This window comes from Lolium perenne, chromosome 5, assembly GCF_019359855.2.
Source record: "Lolium perenne isolate Kyuss_39 chromosome 5, Kyuss_2.0, whole genome shotgun sequence".
Lineage (NCBI taxonomy): Eukaryota > Viridiplantae > Streptophyta > Magnoliopsida > Poales > Poaceae > Lolium > Lolium perenne.
Window position 1 is genome coordinate 214622020 of NC_067248.2, and position 20348 is coordinate 214642367.

The window sequence follows — 20348 nt, forward strand, 5'->3', positions numbered from 1 at the left end:
GTTCATTGCATGTAGCAATTCTACCCTGCCTTATGTTACAGATGTTCCGTCAGAGGAGGCTACAGCGTTAAAGAATGGTTTAGCCCTAGCTAACTCTATGGGGTGTAAACGAATCATGGTTGAAGTGGAGTGCATGGAAGTCATTAAGGTGATGAAGGATGGATGTAACTCTATTGAAACAGCAGCGGCGATATATGAGAATTGTTCGTTTCAGTATCATAATTTATCTCAAGTTTCGTTTAGCTACTTTCTGGGGAAGCCAACATGGCAGCTCACTTCACTTGCTTGCTAGCAAAGCAGAGAGACCTCAATTCACAATATATCAAGCGTAACCTCTGCCGATATTTTATTAGCTGTAATCATGGACCATTTGTCTTCCATAATTAAGAAAATCTGCCATGCGAAGGACGAAAAAATTCTAAGGTAGGGCGAAACCTTGAATGATGCAAATACCAAAATAGTCCTAAAAACAGTAATGATATTTTAGTACAATAAAAATTAAAACATATTTGATTATAAGTAAAACCTAAAAAACATACCAATAATGCTAACTCAACGGCAAAACTTTACATCTTTTAAAAAATATAATGTAATTCAAACAATCAAGACGTTTGATTATCCCTCGTTCGCGTAACTCGGTTTTGATTATCTTTTATGCTGGAAAATTCCTTTCAATTTTTCATGTCACCACGGGTAAACCCAATGTCATCTTAATGGGTAATAATGTGGTCGGAGAAAGTATGACGTGCATTTCGAATATCTTAAAATCTTTGAAGTCTTCAATTCTATAAGTATGTATAATGAATAACTCAGGCTTATCTTGTATATACTAGGGTACATTCAATGATAAATCTATGTAATATAAGCAATGTTATTTACATTGAACATATATACGAGTTTATATTTGGAGGTAAAATAGTTTATGTTTTTGGTCTATAATCAATTTTGTGCAGTGTTCACCGAAACACGCATAACTTTCTCATACAGAGTCCGTTTTCGACGTATAACCACTCAAAATTTTCAGAAAAAACATACGCATTTAAGTGTATTCACAAAAAATCAAGGTAGGGCGGCTGCCCTACCTTGCCCTACTGGGAGCTTCGCCCTTATGGCATTACCTAAATAAAAAAAATTATCTCATTTCTTGGCATGCATGAATGGGCCAACCGTCTTTAGGATTTTCAGAAATTATAGACTAAGTTAAATAGGTTGGGTCTATATTAGACAAAATTCCAATTGAAACACCATTGATGAAGATTATATAACTGAAACCGTCATGTGTAAGGCAGACACTCTAAAAGATGATACTAACATCAGTTGCACAATACAATGCTTATTTATCCGTGGTATATTGAAGATTACGTAGCTTAAATGGAATTACTGGCACTCTACGCTGATAGAAGCTGCTCACGGCGAGCCTTGTTGAGCGCGAGGAGCTTGTCTCTCGGGGGCAGGGTCTCCTTCACCACGTCGACGGCAAGGATCTGGTCGAACCACGCCTTCATTAGAGGAAGCTCCCCTTCGGTGACGACGCTGGCGCCAGACACCTCCTCGATGATCGGCAACCAGTGCGCGTACCACCCGACGACGATGTCGAGGTACCCGAAGGCGTCGCCGCCAAAGAACTTCTTCCCCTCCAGGGCCTTCTCCAGAGTCTTCAGGCACTGTTGGGCCTCGTGCACCACCTTGCTCTGCGCCTCGCCGGTCGCGGTGAAGACCGGGAAGATGGCGGCGTTGCACTAGACAAACCCAGTCCAATCGTCACAATAGAGCAACTGTCTTGTCTACTTAAATACTACTAGAACTCTCTAGGAGTGCTTTGCTGGACAGAGTATAATTGTACCTTCTCGTCGGCATACTTGGCCCAGAACCTCGCCTGAGCTCGCTCGTAGGGGTCGGCTGGCATGATCGCGTAGCCATCCTTCCACACCTCGTCGATGTACTCAACGATGATGGCGGACTCGGCGATCGGCTCGCCGTCGTGGACCAACACCGGAACCTTCTTGGTCACCGGGTTGCAGCGGAGCAGCGCGTCGCTCTTGTTGCCGAGGTCCTCGTCGATGTACTCGTAGGCGACGCCCTTCAGCCGGAGCGCCCACTCCACCCGGATGACCATCGGGCTCGCCCACATGCCAAACACCTTCACGCCCTTCTCAGCCATTCTTGGAGCTTCGTGCTGCTAGCTGCTGCAAGACACCAGGGGGCGTCGATGCCTCTTTTTGAAGCGTAAACAAGTCCAGATCTGGGTTGCCGGGTCATTGTTGGCTACCAAGTAGTCAACTCTCTATCGGCAGGCAAAAGTACTTTTTTTTGTTGAAATAAACAGGCAAAAGTAGTTTAATGAGGTGGGGATACGATGTGATGGTTCAGATCCTCTAGAGGCTTATCTGAAGAGTGCAGAGATATTTTTCTGGAAGTTGTCACAGGGAAGTCATATGGATCAAGCCATAAACTACGATCTGTTATCTTTATAAATATTCCCGCAAACAAATCCCAAGTAGTCTGAGAAATATGTTGTCTGCAGTCCCGAGAAGTGGAGTGCAGAAAGATATTGTATGGTTAATTTTGCAAACAAAAATTGGGACGAACGCTGCAAATCTTACACATGAAAAATAGTGAGCTGCATATTGCATTTATCTTCTCCAAACTGCAGCACTAACTAGGGAAGTCAGCGGCGTACAACCAAATGCTTCACCTGAAGAGAAACAGGGACTAAATTTAATTGTTTATTTCCTGTTCTATTTGACATTGCATCACCGGGCATATATGCATTCATGCTCAGTGGAAAATAGGTCCAAGCTTCAGCGGGGATGATATTGCTCGTCAGCTCATGTGCATATAACAACTACAGGGCGTTTAAGAATTTGTCAACAACAATATATTTTATACTAGTGCTAGCTGCGGGGTTGAAGATCATCGTCAGCTTTACTGTGCTGACCTGATTGTGGGTATGATCCGGTGCTTGCACCTTGCTAGCGATCGTGTTAAAAATGAAAATCCGCATAGAAAATTTCCCAGTGGACGGCCTGGGGCCGCGAGATGACTAGACCACCATAACATGCGGATTGAAATGCATCCAGTAGTGAGTAGTCATTGGCTCATTGCCCAAGAAATATAGACCGTTGATTGTTGAATCTCGTTAACAAATATCATCTCCCGTCTGCTATCCTGTCTACTTTTTGTTTGAAAATTTTAAAGATGTATTTTCTTATCCTGGTTAAAGGTAGCAATGTTGGTGTAATTAGGGGTTTGTGTCCAAATTTTATTCTATCAATTTTTTTTAAGCACATTTTATTCCATCAAGTTCATCAGCTTACATCTATGCAACTCTTCTTTTTCTTTAAACAGTAGGCTATTGGTGAAGGATACAAGAGTGTTCATCCAGATTACAACATTTTTTTTTCGAGGTAGTCCAGATTACAACATAACACCCAACACACTCAAAGATAAACTAAAAGAACGAAGTGAACTAGGCATCAAAAATAAATTAGGTCAAGCGGAAGAGCCAAACAAAAAGCAAGAAGTATCTAAGAAGAACTACGCCTTTGAAGATGAGGAACACGCTGGACGCCGTAGCATTGTCGTCCCGTCTTCAGTGTCCATCATCCGAGGAACCCCTGTCCTTGGACAAACAAGAGACGCTGGCACCGGCAGGCCAGAGCTCTCCCTAGAGCCTGAGCCGGCGTAGCAACAGACGTTGCAATAAGTCAAGACGCGTACACCACCAATACAGACATCGCCTACAGGAAGCTTCATCGCCAACGTCAACACCGCCGACAAGGAACAAACTGTGGGCTCCAAGGCGGCGCCTTCAGCAAGGAAGCGACACCTAAAGGTTCTGCCACCGCCCGATCCGAGCGGATCTAGGGTTTTCACCTGAAGCAATAGGTCGTATATGGAGGAAGCCACGACGGCGTCTTCAAGAAGAAAGCGGCGCCCATGGGCGTCGCCAGCCGGACACGCCGGGCAGGTTTTCACCCTGACACGATGTCTGTATCCGAACCCGAGCTTGGCCAGCAACTGCCAACCACACCCACTGCAAATCCCTCCCCGGTCATCACGCTGCCCTCGCGACCGCAACCATCGAGCAACACTCGAGCCGCGGCCTCCGTCGGTGTTCCACGGCTCCCACCAGCCAGGGCAGCTACCCTGACATCCAAAGGGGTCCCACCCTCGCCGATTGTCAAAGAAGATAGGCTGCTCACGCGAGACCGGCCACCCTAGCCACCGCATCAAGCACAACTCCATGGCCACTTGCCCAAATCATCCTCGCCGTCGCCCACACCGCCTTGCTCCACCCGACGCACGCCATCACAGAGACAATCCATCGGCCGGGGGACAGCCACCCGAGTTGACCCAATCTGAATCTGGCTGGTTTTTCGATCTGCATCCGAAGACGGGGGGGGGGGGGGGGCACCACTGGAAAAGCACCACACACCGGCTCCCTAGCCGTGCTGGAGCTCTCCCGTGGCTGAGATCTACCCTCCCGCCACTCCCTTAGCCAGAGAAATCTTCATTTTCTAGAAAAGATACCTCGAATAGCCCTTAATTTTACATTACATGGATTTTAATATGTTGTCGCATCAATTAACACTCGGGAGGAAATACGTGGCTAGTACACCGCATAATTGACGAAGATTATACAGAAAAAGTATCTGAAAAGAGGAAAGCTCCAGCATCTGCATCGATCGATGCATATAGTCATTTAGTTCGGAAAGATGTTCCAAACATCTGTTGCACAAGTGTGCAAGACTTATTATTGAACCTTATGTGTCTGGATTGCCTCTCTACGCCGACAGAAGCTGCTCGCGGCAGGAGTTTGTCTCTCGGGGGTAGGGTCTCCCTCACCACGTCGACGGCGAGGATCTGGTCGAACCATGCCTTGATCAGAGGAAGCTCTTGGTCGGTGACGATGCTGGTGGCAGACAGCTCCTCGATGATGGGCACCCAGCGCGCGTACCACCCCACGACGATGTCGAGGTACCCGACGGCGTCACCGCCAAAGAACTTCTTCCCCTCGAGGGCCTTCTGCAGCGGCTTGAGGCACTGCTGGGCCTCGTGCACCAACTTGGTCTGCCCCTCGCCGATCGCCGAGGTGTAGACTAGGTAGATGGCGGGATTGCACTAGACGAACCCAACACAATCCTGACATTAGAGTAAGTACTAGTAGAACTCTAGCTAGCACTAGTAGTGCTTTACAGGGCACAGCATATATATGTACCTTCTCGTCGGCGTACCTGGGCGTACCTGGCCCAGAACCTGGCTTGAGCTCGCTCGTAGGGGTCGGCCGGCATGATGGGGTAGCCATCCTTCCACACCTCATCGATGTACTCGACGATGACGGCAGACTCGGCCATGGCTTGCCGCCGTGGACCAGCACCGGAACTTTCTTGGTCACTGGGTTGTAGCGGAGCAGCATCTCGCTCTTGTTGGGGAGGTCCTCCCTAATGTACTCGTAGGTGACACCCTTCAGCCGGAGCGCCATCTCCACCCGAGCGACAAACGGGCTCGCCCACATGCCGAACACCTTCACGCACTCCTCAACCATTGTTGGAGCTCGGTGCTGCTGCGAGAGACCAGCAGGTGTCAGTGCCTCTTTTGAAGCGTAAACAAGTTCAGACTTTTCTTTTTTCAGAAACTAGCATAGTGGCCCTCGCAAATGCGAGGGCGTCATCTTTTGGTGGGTTGGAAGTGTTCTATAAATAACACATCATTTTAATCGAAAGCACATTATTTTCTATTTTCTACAAAACATAGTAACTTTTGTACCAAACTAAATTAATCCATAAATGAGAAATAATATGGTGTATCTTCTACGTCACATATCCTTAACTATTCTAACGAAAAATAGGAGTTCTAGATGCGATCAGAAAAATATATAATTGGATGCAGGTGTTCTGATGCTTTCACTAATCATAGTAGCTAAATTTTCTAATCGGATGAGAAGACAATTAAACCATAATTACAAATATACCGATTAACAAATGTTCTCTCTATCTAGAAACATCTAGAACTCAAAATCTAGGACAATTCTGGAAGCTCAAACTAACCACCTACTAATAAATAATAACAAATTTGACTACGTAACCTTTTGTGTAGCTTGCAAAATATAAAGTTCTACAAAAATACATGCATTTGTGTATTAATTCAACTTGATCATTCTGTGCATCCAACAACAGCTAATCATACTAATACCTTATTTTGCTCTCAGAATATGTAATGCCATCCGTTCTCCAATTTCACCACTTTAGATGTGAACTATACTTAAACAACACTTTACACACTATAAGTAGAATTGTATTTTTAATTATTTTAAAAATATACGGTTGTACACCATCCATGTATTTGTATTATTCGTAAATCAACGTTCAAATCTTAGTAATACTACCATAGATTACTTATTATTTTTCATTAGTAGTTGCAAAATCACAGCGACGGAAACTCCCTCCGTCCCATAAAAAATATCTTAGATTTGTCTAAATTTAAATTTATCTTGATACTAAATATTTTCTAAATATATTTAAATTTAGAAAACGTTAAAACATCTTTTATGAGATGGAGGGGGTAAATGAATTTATTAGTCTCATGTGCGGTGCACCGTGGCAGAGAAGAAAAGGAAAAATCCGATCACAGACCACCAACATTTTGCTCAAGTCTTCCTGCTGGGCATGTGAACATCGTATCTCGCCATCAGCTTCTAGCTGCGTATGCTTTCTTTAAAACAGCCACAGCTAGAGTCCTACGTATTTACTTTACATAGTAACGTGATTGAAACGGTTAACATGAAATCTATAGATCCGATTTATTCTAGCTTATATACACGGCAGCTACGTACGTGTCTAGAGAGTCCACATCTGGAACGTTATCTCTTTACCATTAACAGTGCCAAATATGTTACGGCTGACACGTTAAACATGTTACGTAATTTTTAATGCATAAGTAAATCCTAACCGTAAAATTTAGATCTAACTGTCATGATAATTTAGATGATGTGGATTAACGTGGTGTCTCTATTATATATTCGTGTTTTGCTTTTAGTATATAATAGATTGCCTGTTTTGCTATGTTTGATGGATTTCTTTGTTCCATTAACTTCCAGTAGTTTTGGGCAATGTCCAGAAGTGTTAAGAATGATTATGTTACCTCTGAACATGTGAATTTTTGATTATGCACTAACCCTCTAATGAGTTTGTTTTGAGTTTGGTGTGGAGAAAGTTTTCAAGGGTCAAGAGAGAAGGATGATATACTATGATCAAGAAGAGTGAGAAGTCTAAGCTTGGGGATGCCCCCGTGGTTCATCCCTGCATATTTCAAGAAGACTCAAGCATCTAAGCTTGGGGATGCCCAAGGCATCCCCTTCTTCATCGACAACTTATCAGGTCACCTCTAGTGAAATTATATTTTTATTCAGTCACATCTTATGTGCTTTACTTGGAGCGTCTGTGTGTTTTTATTTTCGTTTTGTTATTTTCATTCTCTGAATAAATTCATGCTTGTGTGGGAGAGAGACACGCTCCGCTTTTTCATATGAACACTGGTGTTCTTAGTTCTATCTTTAATGTTCATGGCGGAGTTGAAAACCGCTTCGTTAATTGCTATTTGGTTGGAAACAGGAAATGCTTCATGTGGTAATTGGTATAATGTCTTGAATAATTTGATACTTGGCAATTGTTGTGCTCATATAGATCATGTTTAAGCCCTTGCATCATGTACTTTGCACCTATTAATGAAGAACTACATAGAGCTTGCTAAAATTTGGTTTGCATGATTGGTCTCTCTTAGTCTAGATATTTTCTGGTTAAGGTGTTTGAACAACAAGGAAGACAGTGTAGAGTCTTATAATGCTTGCAATATGTTCTTATGTAAGTTTTGCTGTACCGGTTCATACTTGTGTTTGCTTCAAACAACCTTGCTAGTCTAAGCCTTGTATTGAGAGGGAATTCTTCTCGTGCATCCAAATCCTTGAGCCAAAAACTATGCCATTTGTGTCCACCATACCTACCTACTACATGGTATTTCTCTGCCATTCCAAACTAAATTACTTGAGTGCTACCTTTAAAATTTCATTCCTTGTCTTTGCAATACATAGCTCATGGGAAAATAGCCATAAAAACTATTGTGGTATTGAATATGTTGCTATGTATCTTATTTCTTATAAGTTGCTTGTTGAGCGGTAACCATGTTTCTGGGGACGCCATCAACTTTTACACCTTTGTTGAATATCATGTGAGTTGCTATGCATGTTCGTCTTGTCTGAAGTAAGGGTGATTTATCATGATCAAATGGTTTGAGTATGCATATTGTTGGAGAAGAACATTGGGCCGCTAACTAAAGCCATGAATCATGGTGGAAGTTTCAGTTTGGACATCAATCCTCAATCTCTTATGAGAATATTATCTGTTGTTGAATGCTTATGCATTAAAGAGGAGTCCATTATCTGTTTTCTATGTTGTCCCGGTATGGATGTCTAAGTTGAGAATAATCAAAAGCGAGAAATCCAATGCGAACTTTCTCCTTAGACCTTTGTACAGGCGGCATAGAGGTACCCCTTTGTGACACTTGGTTGAAACATATGTTATGCAATGATAATCCGTGTTAATCCAAGCTAATTAGGACAAGGTGCGAGCACTATTGGTATTCTATGCATGAGGCTTGCAACTTATAGGATGTCTTATACATAACACATATGAATTATTACTACCGTTGACAAAATTGTTTTTATGTTTTCAAAATGAAAAGCTCTAGCACAAAAATAGTAATCCATGCTTCCCTCTGCAAAGGGCCATTCTTTTACTTTATGTTGAGTCAGTTTACCTACTTCTTTCTATCTTAGAAGCAAACACTTGTGTCAACTGTGTTCATTGATTCTTACATGTTTACCTATTGCACTTGCTATATTGATTTATGTTGACAATTATCCATGAGATATACATGTTACAAGTTGAAAGCAATTGCTGAAACTTAATCATCCTTTGTGTTGCTTCAATGCCTTTTACTTTGAATCTATTGCTTTATGAGTTAACTCTTATGCAAGTCTTATTGATGCTTGTCTTGAAAGTACTATTCATGAAAAGTCTTTGCTATATGATTCAGTTGTTTAGTCATTGTTTTTACCATTGCTTTGAATCACTTCATTCATCTCATATGCTTTACAATAGTATTGATCAAGATCATGTTGGTAGCATGTCACTTAAGAAATTATCCTTGTTATCGTTTACCTACTCGAGGGCGAGTAGGAACTAAGCTTGGGGATGCTTGATACGTCTCCAACGTATCTATAATTTCTTATGTTCCATGCTAGTTTTATGACAATACCTACATGTTTTGTTCACACTTTATATCGTTTTGATGCATTTTCCGGAACTAACCTATTAACGAGATGCCGAAGTGCCAGTTCCTGTTTTCTGTTGTTTTTGGTTTCAGAAATCCTACAAAGGAAATATTCTCGGAATTGGACGAAATCAACGCCCAATATCTTAATTTTCCCGGAAGCTTCCAGAGCACAGAAGAGGGGCCAGAGGGGAGCCAGGGGCCCCACCCCACAAGGCGGCGTGGCCATGGGGGGCGCGCCCCCCTATGGTGTGGCCCCACCAGAACTCCTCCGAGGCTGCCCTTCCGCCTACTTAAAGCCTCCGTCGCGAAAACCCTAAAAGAATAAGCCACGATACGAGAAAAGTTCCAGAGCCGCCGCCATCGCGAAGCCAAGATTCGGGGGACAGAAGTCTCTGTTCCGGCACGCCGCCGGGACGGGGAAGTGCCCCCGGAAGGCATCTCCATCGACATCACCGCCATCTTCATCAACGCTGCTGTCTCCTATGATGAGGAGGGAGTAGTTCTCCCCCGAGGCTGAGGGCTCTACAGGTAGCTATGTGGTTCATCTCTCTCTCCCATGTGATCTTTATGTGATCATGAGCTTTGTATCACTATTAATCTATGTGCTACTCTAGTGATATTATTAAAGTAGTCTATTCCTCCTTCATGATGTAATGTGGACAGTGTGTGCATCATGTAGTACTTGGCGTAGGTTATGATCGTGATCTCTTGTAGATTGTGAAGTTAACTATTACTATGCACTCTAGAGTTACTTTATATGAACTCTGGAATTACTCTCTATGGTGTGACAGTGACAGTGTTTGCATCTTGTGTGATTCCTTTATGACGTTGTGGAGCTTGTTTACTCCGGCTTGAGGGTGCTCTCGTAGCCCTACACAATGAATGGTGTTTGTTATCCAACAATAGAGTCTTTGAAAGTAGCATAAGAGAAGAGAACTTATTTATTTATGTGATCGTTGTTGAGAGTGTCCACTAGTGAAAGTATGATCCCTAGGCCTTGTTTCTAAGCATTGAAACACCGTTTCCAATAAGTTCTGTTACATGTTTACTCGATGCCTTCTTTATTTCAGATTGCTATTACCACTCATATTCATACATATCACTTGCATCTTACTATCTCTTCGCCGAACTAGTGCACCTATACATATGACAAGTGTATTAGGTGTGTTGGGGACACAAGAGACTTCTTGTATCGTAATTGCAGGGTTGCTTGAGAGGGATATCGCTGACCTCTACCTCCCTGTGTTCGATAAACCTTGGGTGATTCACTTAAGGGAAACTTGCTGCTGTTCTACAAACCTCTGCTCTTGGAGGCCCAACACTGTCTACAGGAATAGAAGCGTGCATAGACATCAGACGGCGCCGCCGCCAATCCCATCTCGGGGGATTCGGAAGATCGCCTCTGGCACCCTGCCGGAGAGGGGAATCATCACTGGAGGGCTCTACATCACCAATGCCCGCCTCCGGACTGACGCGTGAGTAGTTCATCCTTGGACTATGTGTCCATAGCAGTAGCTAGATGGTTGTCTTCTCCTCTTGTGCTATCATGTTTAGATCTTGTGAGCTGCCTATCATGATCAAGATCATCTATTTGTAATGCTACATGTTGTGTTTGTTGGGATCCGATGAATATGGAATACTATGGCAAGTTGATTATCGATCTATCATATATGTGTTGTTTATGTTCTTGCATGCTCTCCGTTGCTAGTAGAGGCTCTAGCCAAGTTGATACTTGTGACTCCAAGAGGGAGTATTTATGCTCGATAGTGGGTTCATGCCTCCATTGAATCTGGGACAAAGGATGAAAAGTTCTAAGGTTATGGATGTGCTATTGCCACTAGGGATAAAACATCAATGCTTTGTCTAAGGATATTTGTATTGATTACATTACGCACAGTACTTAATGCAATTGTCTGTTGTTTGCAACTTAATACTGGAAGGGGTGCGGATGCTAACCCGAAGGTGGACTTTTTAGGCATAGATGCATGCTGGATAGCGGTCTATGTTCTTTGTCGTAATGCCCTAAGTAAATCTCATAGTAGTCATCATGATATGTATGTGCATTGTTATGCCCTCTCTATTTGTCAATTGCCCAATTGTAATTTGTTCACCCAACATGCTATTTATCTTATTGGAGAGACACCACTAGTGAATTGTGGACCCCGGTCCATTCTTTTACATCTGAAATATAACCTACTTCAATCATTGTTCTCTGTTGTTCTTTGCAAACAAACATCATTCTCCACACCATACGTTTAATCCTTTGTTTACAGCAAGCCGGTGAGATTGACAACCTCACGGTTAAGTTGGGGCAAAGTATTTTGATTGTGTTGTGCAGGTTCCACGTCGGCGCCGGAATCCCTGGTGTTGCGCCGCACTACACTCCTTCACCAACAACCTTCACGTGGCCTTGGTTCGATAACCTTGGTTTCTTACTGAGGGAAAACTTGCTGCTGTACGCTGCTGGTGTGTAGTTGACACACGTCTGTTGGGAACCCCAAGAGGAAGGTGTGATGCGTACAACAGCAAGTTTTCCCTCAGTAAGAAACCAAGGTTATCGAACCAGTAGGAGATGAAGGCCACGTGAAGGTTGTTGGTGAAGGAGTGTAGTGTGGCACAACACCAGGGATTCCAGCGCCAACGTGGAACCTGCACAACACAATCACAATACTTTGCCCCAACTTAACAGTGAGGTTGTCAATCTCACCGGCTTGCTGTAAACAAAGGATTAAATGTATGGTGTGGAAGATGATTGATACGTCCAAAACGTATCTACTTTCCCGAACACTTTTGCTATTGTTTTGCCTCTAATTTGTGTATTTTGGATGCAACTAACACAGACTAACGTTGTTTTCAGCAGAACTGCTCTGGTGTCTCATTTTTGTGCAGAAATCCAACTTTCAGGAAAATCCTCGGAATTTATGCGAAAGGTCCTATTTTCCCAGAATATTGACGGAGCCAGAAAGGCAAGCCAGGTGGGGGCCCGAGGCCCCCACACACTAGGCCGGCGCGGCCCAGGAGGGGGGCGCGCCGCCCTATTGTGTGGCCTCCTCGGCTGGCCCCCGACGCCCTCCTTTGGACTACTTAATGCCTTCGACCTAAAAACGCACGGGGGGTTAGAAGAAATCGCCAGAAGACATCCAGTACGCCGCCACCATCGTGAAACTCCGTCTCGGGACCAGAAACTCCGTTCTGGCACTCCGTCGGGACGGGGAATTGGAGGAGATCATCGCCATCATCACCACCGACGCCTCTCCATCGACCAGCCATGTTTCCCCCATCCATGTGTGAGTAATTCCCCCGCTGTAGGCTGAAGGAGATGGTAGGGATTGGATGAGAATGGTCATGTAATAGCATAAGATTGTTAGGGCATAGTGCCTAGTGTCCGTAGTTGGTACTTTTATGATATTGTTGCAACTTGTTATGCTTAATGCCTGTCACTAGGGCCCGAGTGTCATGATCTCAGATCTGAACATGTTATCAATTCATAATGATATTCATTGCTTTATGATCTTACCTGCAAGTTGTATACACGTATTGTTATCCGGAAGCCGAGGCCCCAAAGTGACAGAAATTGGGACAACCGAAGGGGAAGGCGGTGATATGAGGATCACATGTGTTCACGGAGTGTTAATGCTTTGCTCCGGTGCTCTATTAAAAGGAGTGCCTTAATTTCCAGTAGATTCCCTAGAGGCCCGGCTGCCACCGGCTGGTAGGACAAAAGATGTTGTGCAAGTTTCTCATTGCGAGCACGTACGACTATATATGGAACACATGCCTATTGATTGATTAGTACTTGGATACCATTTTATTATTATCTGCAAATGCCCTGCTTTGATTGTTACATGAGTTTCTCTCATCCATGCAACACCCGTTCATCCATCCCTGTGCCTACAGTATTTTAATCCTGCTGTTTACTAAAATCACTACTGCTGTCTTTGTTACTCTGCTGCTGTTATTTCACTACTGCTACTGCTATAAAACTGTTACTACTGATAAACTCTTGCGAGCGAGTCTGTTTCCAGGTGCAGCTGAATTGACAACTCCGCTGTTAAGGCTTTCAAGTATTCTTTGTCTCCCCTTGTGTCGAATCAATAAATTGGGTTTTACTTCCCGCGAAGACTGTTGCGAACCCCTATACTTGTGGGTCATCAAGACTATTTTTTGGCGCCGTTGCCGGGGAGCATAGCTTTATTTGCAAGTTCACTTGGATTGATATTGTTCGCTGCAAATTCTCCATCATGGGTAAACCTCGCGATACTAAAGTCGCCATATTACCATCCACTACAAGAAAAGGTACAACTCTGAGTACCTCTGCTGCTCTTGATTCACCATCTGTGATAGATAAACTTGTTTCACCACCACAAGCTTCACATGCTGGTACTTCTGCTAGATCTGAAAATTCCTCTTATAATTTTGATGATGCTCTGCTGTGCTTGATAATGATGGTTCATTAGGATCTTTTCTAGATGCTACAATTGCTAGGTCTAAACAAATTGATAATACTGAAACTCCTAATGAAAATGCTGCTACACCTGTTAATTCACCTGAGTCTGTTGAATACTCTAGCGATGATCTTGATGAAGATTATGTAGAACTTGATGATGATTTTATTGATAAATGCAATGCTACTACTGATGCAAGAAAAATTAAAAAGTTGCTTGCACAACATACTGTTAGATATAAGCTATCTCCTGATCCTAAATTTGCCACATCTCCTATAAACATTAAGGATAAGGATTATGATTTTTCTCTTGATCTATCTCATATAGCTATTGTTGAGAAAACACCCTTTTGTGGTACTGAAAAAGAAAGTGCTGTTGAACACATGATTGAGCTATCTACTCTGAGTAGCTTGTTTTCTGATGATGTTAAGAAGCGTACTTACTTTGTTGCTAAAAAATTTCCATTCTCATTAAAGGATGATGCTAAAACTTGGTATAATAGTTTGCCACCTGATTCTATTAATAGTCCAAAAGAATTGCTTGATGTTTTCTTCCGGAAATACTTTCCTGCTAGTGCTCAACATATTGCTTTGCATAGAATTTACAATTTTAATCAGGAAGATGGAGAGAAATTGCCTGAGGCTTGGGCGAGATTTTGCTCTCTTATTAGAGCTCGGCCTGAACATGATTTGGAAAAGCATGATTTACTTGATATATTTTATAGTGGACTAACCATTGAGTCTAGGGCATACCTGGATAGTTGTGCTGGTTGTGTTTTCAGGAAAAGAACTCCGCATTTATCGAAGAATTATTGGCGAGAATAGGCCGGAATCATGATGATTGGTCTACACCTGAACCAACCCCGACACCGATATTGAAGAAGAGGGGGATGATTAAATTAAATGATGAAGATATGAGGGAAGCCAAGAAATCTCTTAAAGAGAAGGGTATTAAATCCGAAGATGTGAAGAATTTACCTCCCATAAAAGATTTATGTAAGATCACTCCCCCTTCATCCATGATTGAGGTACACTCTCTTGAACGCTTTACTAGGGAAGATATTCCGTATTCAAAACCTCCTGCTCAATGCTTAGATGAGTTTGATAATTATATTGTTAAGCAAGAAAATTTTAATATGAGAATAGAGAATCATTTAATGGAAAATTCTCAAGCTATTAGTGAATTGCATGGTATTGTGGAGAGAACCTCCAATGATGTTAAGATGCTTTGTAAACATTTTCATATGGTGCAAACTCAAATTGATCAACTCACTAAAGTACAAAATGACTTGTTAAAAAACAATTCTAAAGAAAGACATGCTTATGAAGTAACAACTAGAGGCGGTGTTTCTACCCAGGATCCTCTATATCCTGAAGGGCATCCCAAAAGAGTTGAACAAGATTCTCAACGAACTGAAACTAGTGCTCCATCTAAGAAAAAGAAAAAGAAACATAAAACTGTTGTAGAATCCTCTAAACCTGTTAATGATCCTAATAGTATTTCTATTTCTGATGCTAAAACTGAAAGTGGTAATGAACATGATAAAGATAATGATAAGAATGATGCTTCTGATAAAGAAGAGGTTGAAGAAGAACCTGAAAAGCATGCTAAAAATAAAAAGTATACTAAAGAAGATTTTGTTGCTAAGAAACATGGTAATGAAAGAGAACCTTGGGTTCAAAAGCAAATGCCTTTTCCTTTTAAGAAACTAAAATCAAAGGAAGAAGAACAGTATAATAAATTGTGTGATTGGATGAAACCTTTATTCCTGCAAATCCCTTTGACTGATGCTATTAAATTGCCTCCTTATTCAAAGTATATGAAAGATATTGTCTCTAACAAAAGAAAAATTCCCAATGAGGAGATTTCCACTATGCTAGCTAATTACTCTTTCAATGGTAAGGTTCCAAAGAAGCTTGGCGACCCAGGTATACTGACTATTCCTTGTTCTGTTAAGAATAATTATGTTAGAACTGCTCTATGTGATTTGGGAGCGGGTGTTAGTGTTATGCCTTTTTCTCTTTATAAGAGACTTTATTTAGATAAGTTGATACCAACTGATATATCTTTGCAAATGGCTGATAAATCTACTGCTATTCCTGTTGGTATATGTGAGGATGTTCCTGTTCAAGTTATTAATAACTGCTTGATATTAACTGATTTTGTTGTGTTGGAAATGCCTGAAGATGATAATATGTCTATTATTCTTGGGAGACCTTTTCTTAACACCGCAGGGGCTGTTATTGATTGCAATAAAGGAAAAGTTACTTTCAATGTTGATAACAGGGAGCATACCGTTTATTTTCCCAAGAGGATTGAGAAAGCATGTGGAGTTAATACAATTTCTAATGTGAGAACTATCAAAGTGGGAACTATTGATTGTCCTATATATGAGCCTAAAGAAGAATATCAAACTCTTGTGATTGGATCCATATCAATACAATACAAGGTAACATGATTGATTTGAGGTTTATTTCTTCTTATGCTATGTAAAATTTATTTGGTGGCAAGACTTGATCAACCTTGTTAACAAATTCATTTTATATGCATAAAGGAACTAAACAACATCTCTTTCTTCCTCCACTTGATCTACTTGCTGTAGCACTTTTGTTTTGCAAAGTTCTTTAGTTAATTAGAGATTTCAAAATCTTTTTCTGCCCTGTAATAATAAATTTACACCCAGAAATGTGCATTTTTCAAAGTTTTCAAAAATTCACAAAAATTATACCATTGGTCCTATTTTCGACGAGGCACCTGGGAACACCTGGGGATGACCAGTGGGGCACCCCAGGGTGGCACTCCACAGGCCGGCGCGGCCTGGAAGGGGGGCGCGCCACCCTGGTGTGTGGGCCCCTCCTTGCCCCACCACTTCATCTCTTCCTCCCACTCTCTTCTCTCTCCCGAAAAAACTCGCACCAGATTTCTCTCACTCGCGTTTCTGCTCAAGAGCTCAAGATTTCTCGATCTCTTTGCTCAGCCCAGATTTCTGTCTGAAATTTGGCACATTTGCTCTCCGGTAGGTGACTCCTCCGATCACCCAAGTAGAATTTTGTTTGGTTGAGTATATCTTGAATATTTTGCTGCTGTAGGTAACATGTTTAGTGAGCTTGCATGCTTGTTCTAAGTGGTAAAAACTAGTTTTGATGCATGATTAGTACTCTAGCAAGTTCCTATGGTAGTTTCCCTCAATTATATGTCACCAAATCAAGTTTTATATTGTTTGTTGAAAAATTTCAGAAAAGGGAGATGGACAACTATAACTTTGGAGAAATGTTTGAAGGGGAGACGAAAAGCTCGAGGAGGCCCTCAAGGGCAGCCACCCGATTCAGGCGATCCTATAATGAGGATGTCATCGCGCCAAGCTTCGAGCCCGAAGAGGACAATGGAGTCCCTAACGCTTCAGCTTTCCCAAGTTATGACTTTTTGAGTAATGCAGGGTTGCTGGATGATTTCTTGACCCTTGACGGTAAGGCGGGCTTAACCACCTACATGGGAGATGAGAGGGAGCAATACCACATGCTCACTAAAATCTTTGTGGAGAGCTTCAAGTTCAACAACAAGCACTATCACCCGACAGTTGCATTCAGGATCTATGGTAATCCTATTACTATGAAGTTGATGGATTTTTGTACTGCATTGGATATCGCCCCTGTAGGTACAGCGAAGAGGATTGAGGACAATCCCAGGGTTTTGCTTGAGCTCTATCGAGAGATCACCAATGATGACTGCCGCACCATTCAGCGTGGCAAGATAAGAAACATTCAACTCCCCGCCATTAAGTATTTTGCTTATTACCTTGCTACTAGCATTCTTGGTAGGGAGAACACTAGCAATATTTCTAGTTACCATCTTGCTTTCTTAATTGCTGCACTCACTGGAGAGACACCTTATCATCTTGGTTCTCTTATTGCTCGCCGCTTGTCTAACAAAGGGCCTATTTTTGGAGGAATTATTGCATCACGCATTTTAGCACATCTAGAGCTTCCTCTTGACCCTACTGATGTGAAAATAACTCCTATAAGGCTTGATATTGCTGCTATGAAGAGCATTAATTTGTTACATCTGACTCTAGTTTAGATAATATTGTCTATAGAATGTTGTTTGCTGACGGGGAAGAGAGGGAAGTTCCATTGCCACAGCCAGATTTCTTCAGTGTTGACAGGAAACCATGGTCGCGCTCTAAGGAGATGGATGAGAAAATGAAGATACAAGGCTTCCACCAGCAGCATGACTCCGAGGAAGCCAAGCCCTCCTACGACTACACCGTCACGTATCCGGGTGCTTCTTCCAGCACATACCCGGAATATGATCCATCTTCGTCGTACTACGGAGGTGCTACTTCATGGGCACCATGGGATTGATCTCCACTTAGACCAAAAGCCTAAGCTTGGGGGGAGGTATACCGGCATCACTCATTCTTTGCATATTATGATTGCTGGATACTTGTACATACTTGTTTAGTTTCTTAGAGTGGTTTTCTAATGAGAGGGAGATGATATTTGGGGAAGTGCTGTCTAAAAAACAGATTCTGGGCTGTTACTAAAAAAATTCCTGTGCGCAGCCAGAACGTCATTTTGAGCTGCCAATTTTTTTGCATATTCCCCAGGTTGTTATCTAACTTTCATTAGTTGAACACTTTTCGAGCGGAGCAGCGGAAGAATTTCTTAAAAATCGATTACTGTACTGCTGTCAAGTTTTGGCAGATTTCTGCCATCTTGCTTTTCTGTGTTTCTTTTAGTTTTCATCTTCTTGTTTTTGCTTTGTTTCTTTCCTAAAACACAAAAAGACCAAAAATATTTCTGTTGTTTCTCTTTACGATTTGTTTACTTTGGTTTCTTGCTTTTATTTTGCTTTGGTTGCTATCGTTGGTTTGCTATAAGAAAATCCAAAAAGATTTTTCTTTGTTTGCTTGTTTCCTTTTGTTTTTGTTTCTAATTCGAAAACACCAAAAATATTTGCTGTTCTTCTTTGGTTTTGTAAAGTTCATTATGAGTTTCAATGGTCTTCGGTGGCTGGAGCGTGGTTTTCATTACATATTATTCAAGCTACACAAGTGAAAAGGCAATAATGATGATCTACGACAATCCGATTGTGGTGAGAGGCTGGTATGAACTCTATTTGTTTTCATTTTTGTACATATACTCATCCATGTGAGCATGCTTAGTTGGTTCATGTGAGGTATATGTCACTTAAGAAAGTCTAGTAGTTCATGATCTCTCATGATTAGTTCCAATTTATTAATATGAGTAGCATGTCATAAATATTTGCTTGCATTGTTTTATTCATAGATAGATATGACATTGTGGTATCCTCCTCTGAATAATTCACTTGAATCAACTTGGCACATGCTCACGCATGCATATGACTGAACAAAAGTCAATTAAGCCTCGATGATTTACTTCACCTCAGAGTTCTTGTCTCACTTTTATGCCTCCGTTAATTTATTTTGTCGCAAGCATGATTATGACAGTTACTGCTCTCTTGATTGTCGCTTCCCAGTCTATTGCTAGCCTTCACTTGTACTGAGCGGGAACGCTGCTCGTGCTTCCAAACTCCTGAAAACTAAGTTATTCCAGAGTGTCCACCATAATTACCTGTGCATGGCATTTCAAACCATTCCAAGTAAATTCTCATGTGCTACCTTTAAAACCTTCAAAATGCTTCTCAATTTGTGTCAATGTTTTATAGCTCATGAGGAAATATGTGGTGTTTATCTTTCAATCTTGTCATTTACTCCTGACAGACTTTCATAATGGACTAGTGGCACATCCGCTTATCCAATAATTTTGCAAAAAGAGCTGGCAACGGGGTTCCCAGCCCCAATTAATCAACTTTCATTAATAATTCTCTTCACATGTTTTGTCCTGATTTATCAGTAAGCAACTTAAATTGCAAATAGACACTCCTCCATGGTATGTGATTGATGGAAGGCACCCGAGGATTCGGTTAGCCATGGCTTGTGTAAGCAAAGGTTGGGGGGAGTGTCATCCATAATGAAACTAAAATATATGTGTAAACAAAAGAGAAGAGGGATGATTTACCTTGCTGGTAGAGATAACGTCCTTCATGGGAGCCGCTCTTGAAAGTCTGGTTGACGAGGTAGTTAGAGTACCCACTATCATTCGTTGACAACAACAAACACCTCTCAAAATAATTTTACTCCTGTTTTACAAATGAAAAGCTCTAGCACATGTTAATCCCTGCTTCCCTCTGCGAAGGGTCAATCTTTTACTTTTACATTGAGTCTCCATCCTTTCTTTGAGCATTTTCTTGAGAGCACAACTGTCATTCTTAGTATAATATGCTTGTCCCAAAATGTGATTAACTGTGGTATAACTTTGATGCTTTTATCTTTGATAATCTCTACTTCCAGTCTTCCCATGAACCTCAAAGGTGCCCAAGCATTTATGTTTTGCTGTATAAATACGGGCAAGCGAGATACCACTTTATCATATCCTTCTATGAACATTGCAATCCTGCTGATAGACATGATTCATGATGCTCATTATTAATTTGTTGGTACCTTTTCCATGATTGACATAGCTATTAGATGATTTTATTTGCATGTAT

The 20348-nt window shown here is 41.8% G+C and overlaps 1 protein-coding gene and 1 pseudogene across 1 annotated transcript; both read right to left on the bottom strand.

Annotated features, from left to right (window-relative positions):
• Positions 1 to 1230: 1230 nt before the first annotated feature.
• On the bottom strand, positions 1231 to 2246 carry LOC127301902 (glutathione transferase GST 23). Its single transcript, XM_051332193.2, has 2 exons — positions 1844 to 2246; positions 1231 to 1739 (listed from the first exon to the last, which is right to left on the bottom strand). Exons 1-2 carry the CDS (start codon positions 2159 to 2161, stop codon positions 1389 to 1391), a joined length of 669 nt encoding a protein of 222 aa, XP_051188153.1. The 5' UTR covers positions 2162 to 2246; the 3' UTR covers positions 1231 to 1388.
• Positions 2247 to 4682: 2436 nt separating this feature from the next.
• LOC127298217 (glutathione transferase GST 23-like) lies at positions 4683 to 5548 on the bottom strand (annotated as a pseudogene).
• Between the last annotated feature and the right edge of the window lie 14800 nt (positions 5549 to 20348).

Bases quoted from the DNA above. Each gene is read 5' to 3' on its own strand.
- LOC127301902 (XM_051332193.2), bottom strand. From the start codon at position 2,161: ATGGCTGAGAAGGGCGTGAAGGTGTTTGGCATGTGGGCGAGCCCGATG. The intron at 1,740-1,843 runs GTACAATTATAC...GGGTTTGTCTAG, and splicing joins CCAAGTATGCCGACGAGAAG to TGCAACGCCGCCATCTTCCC.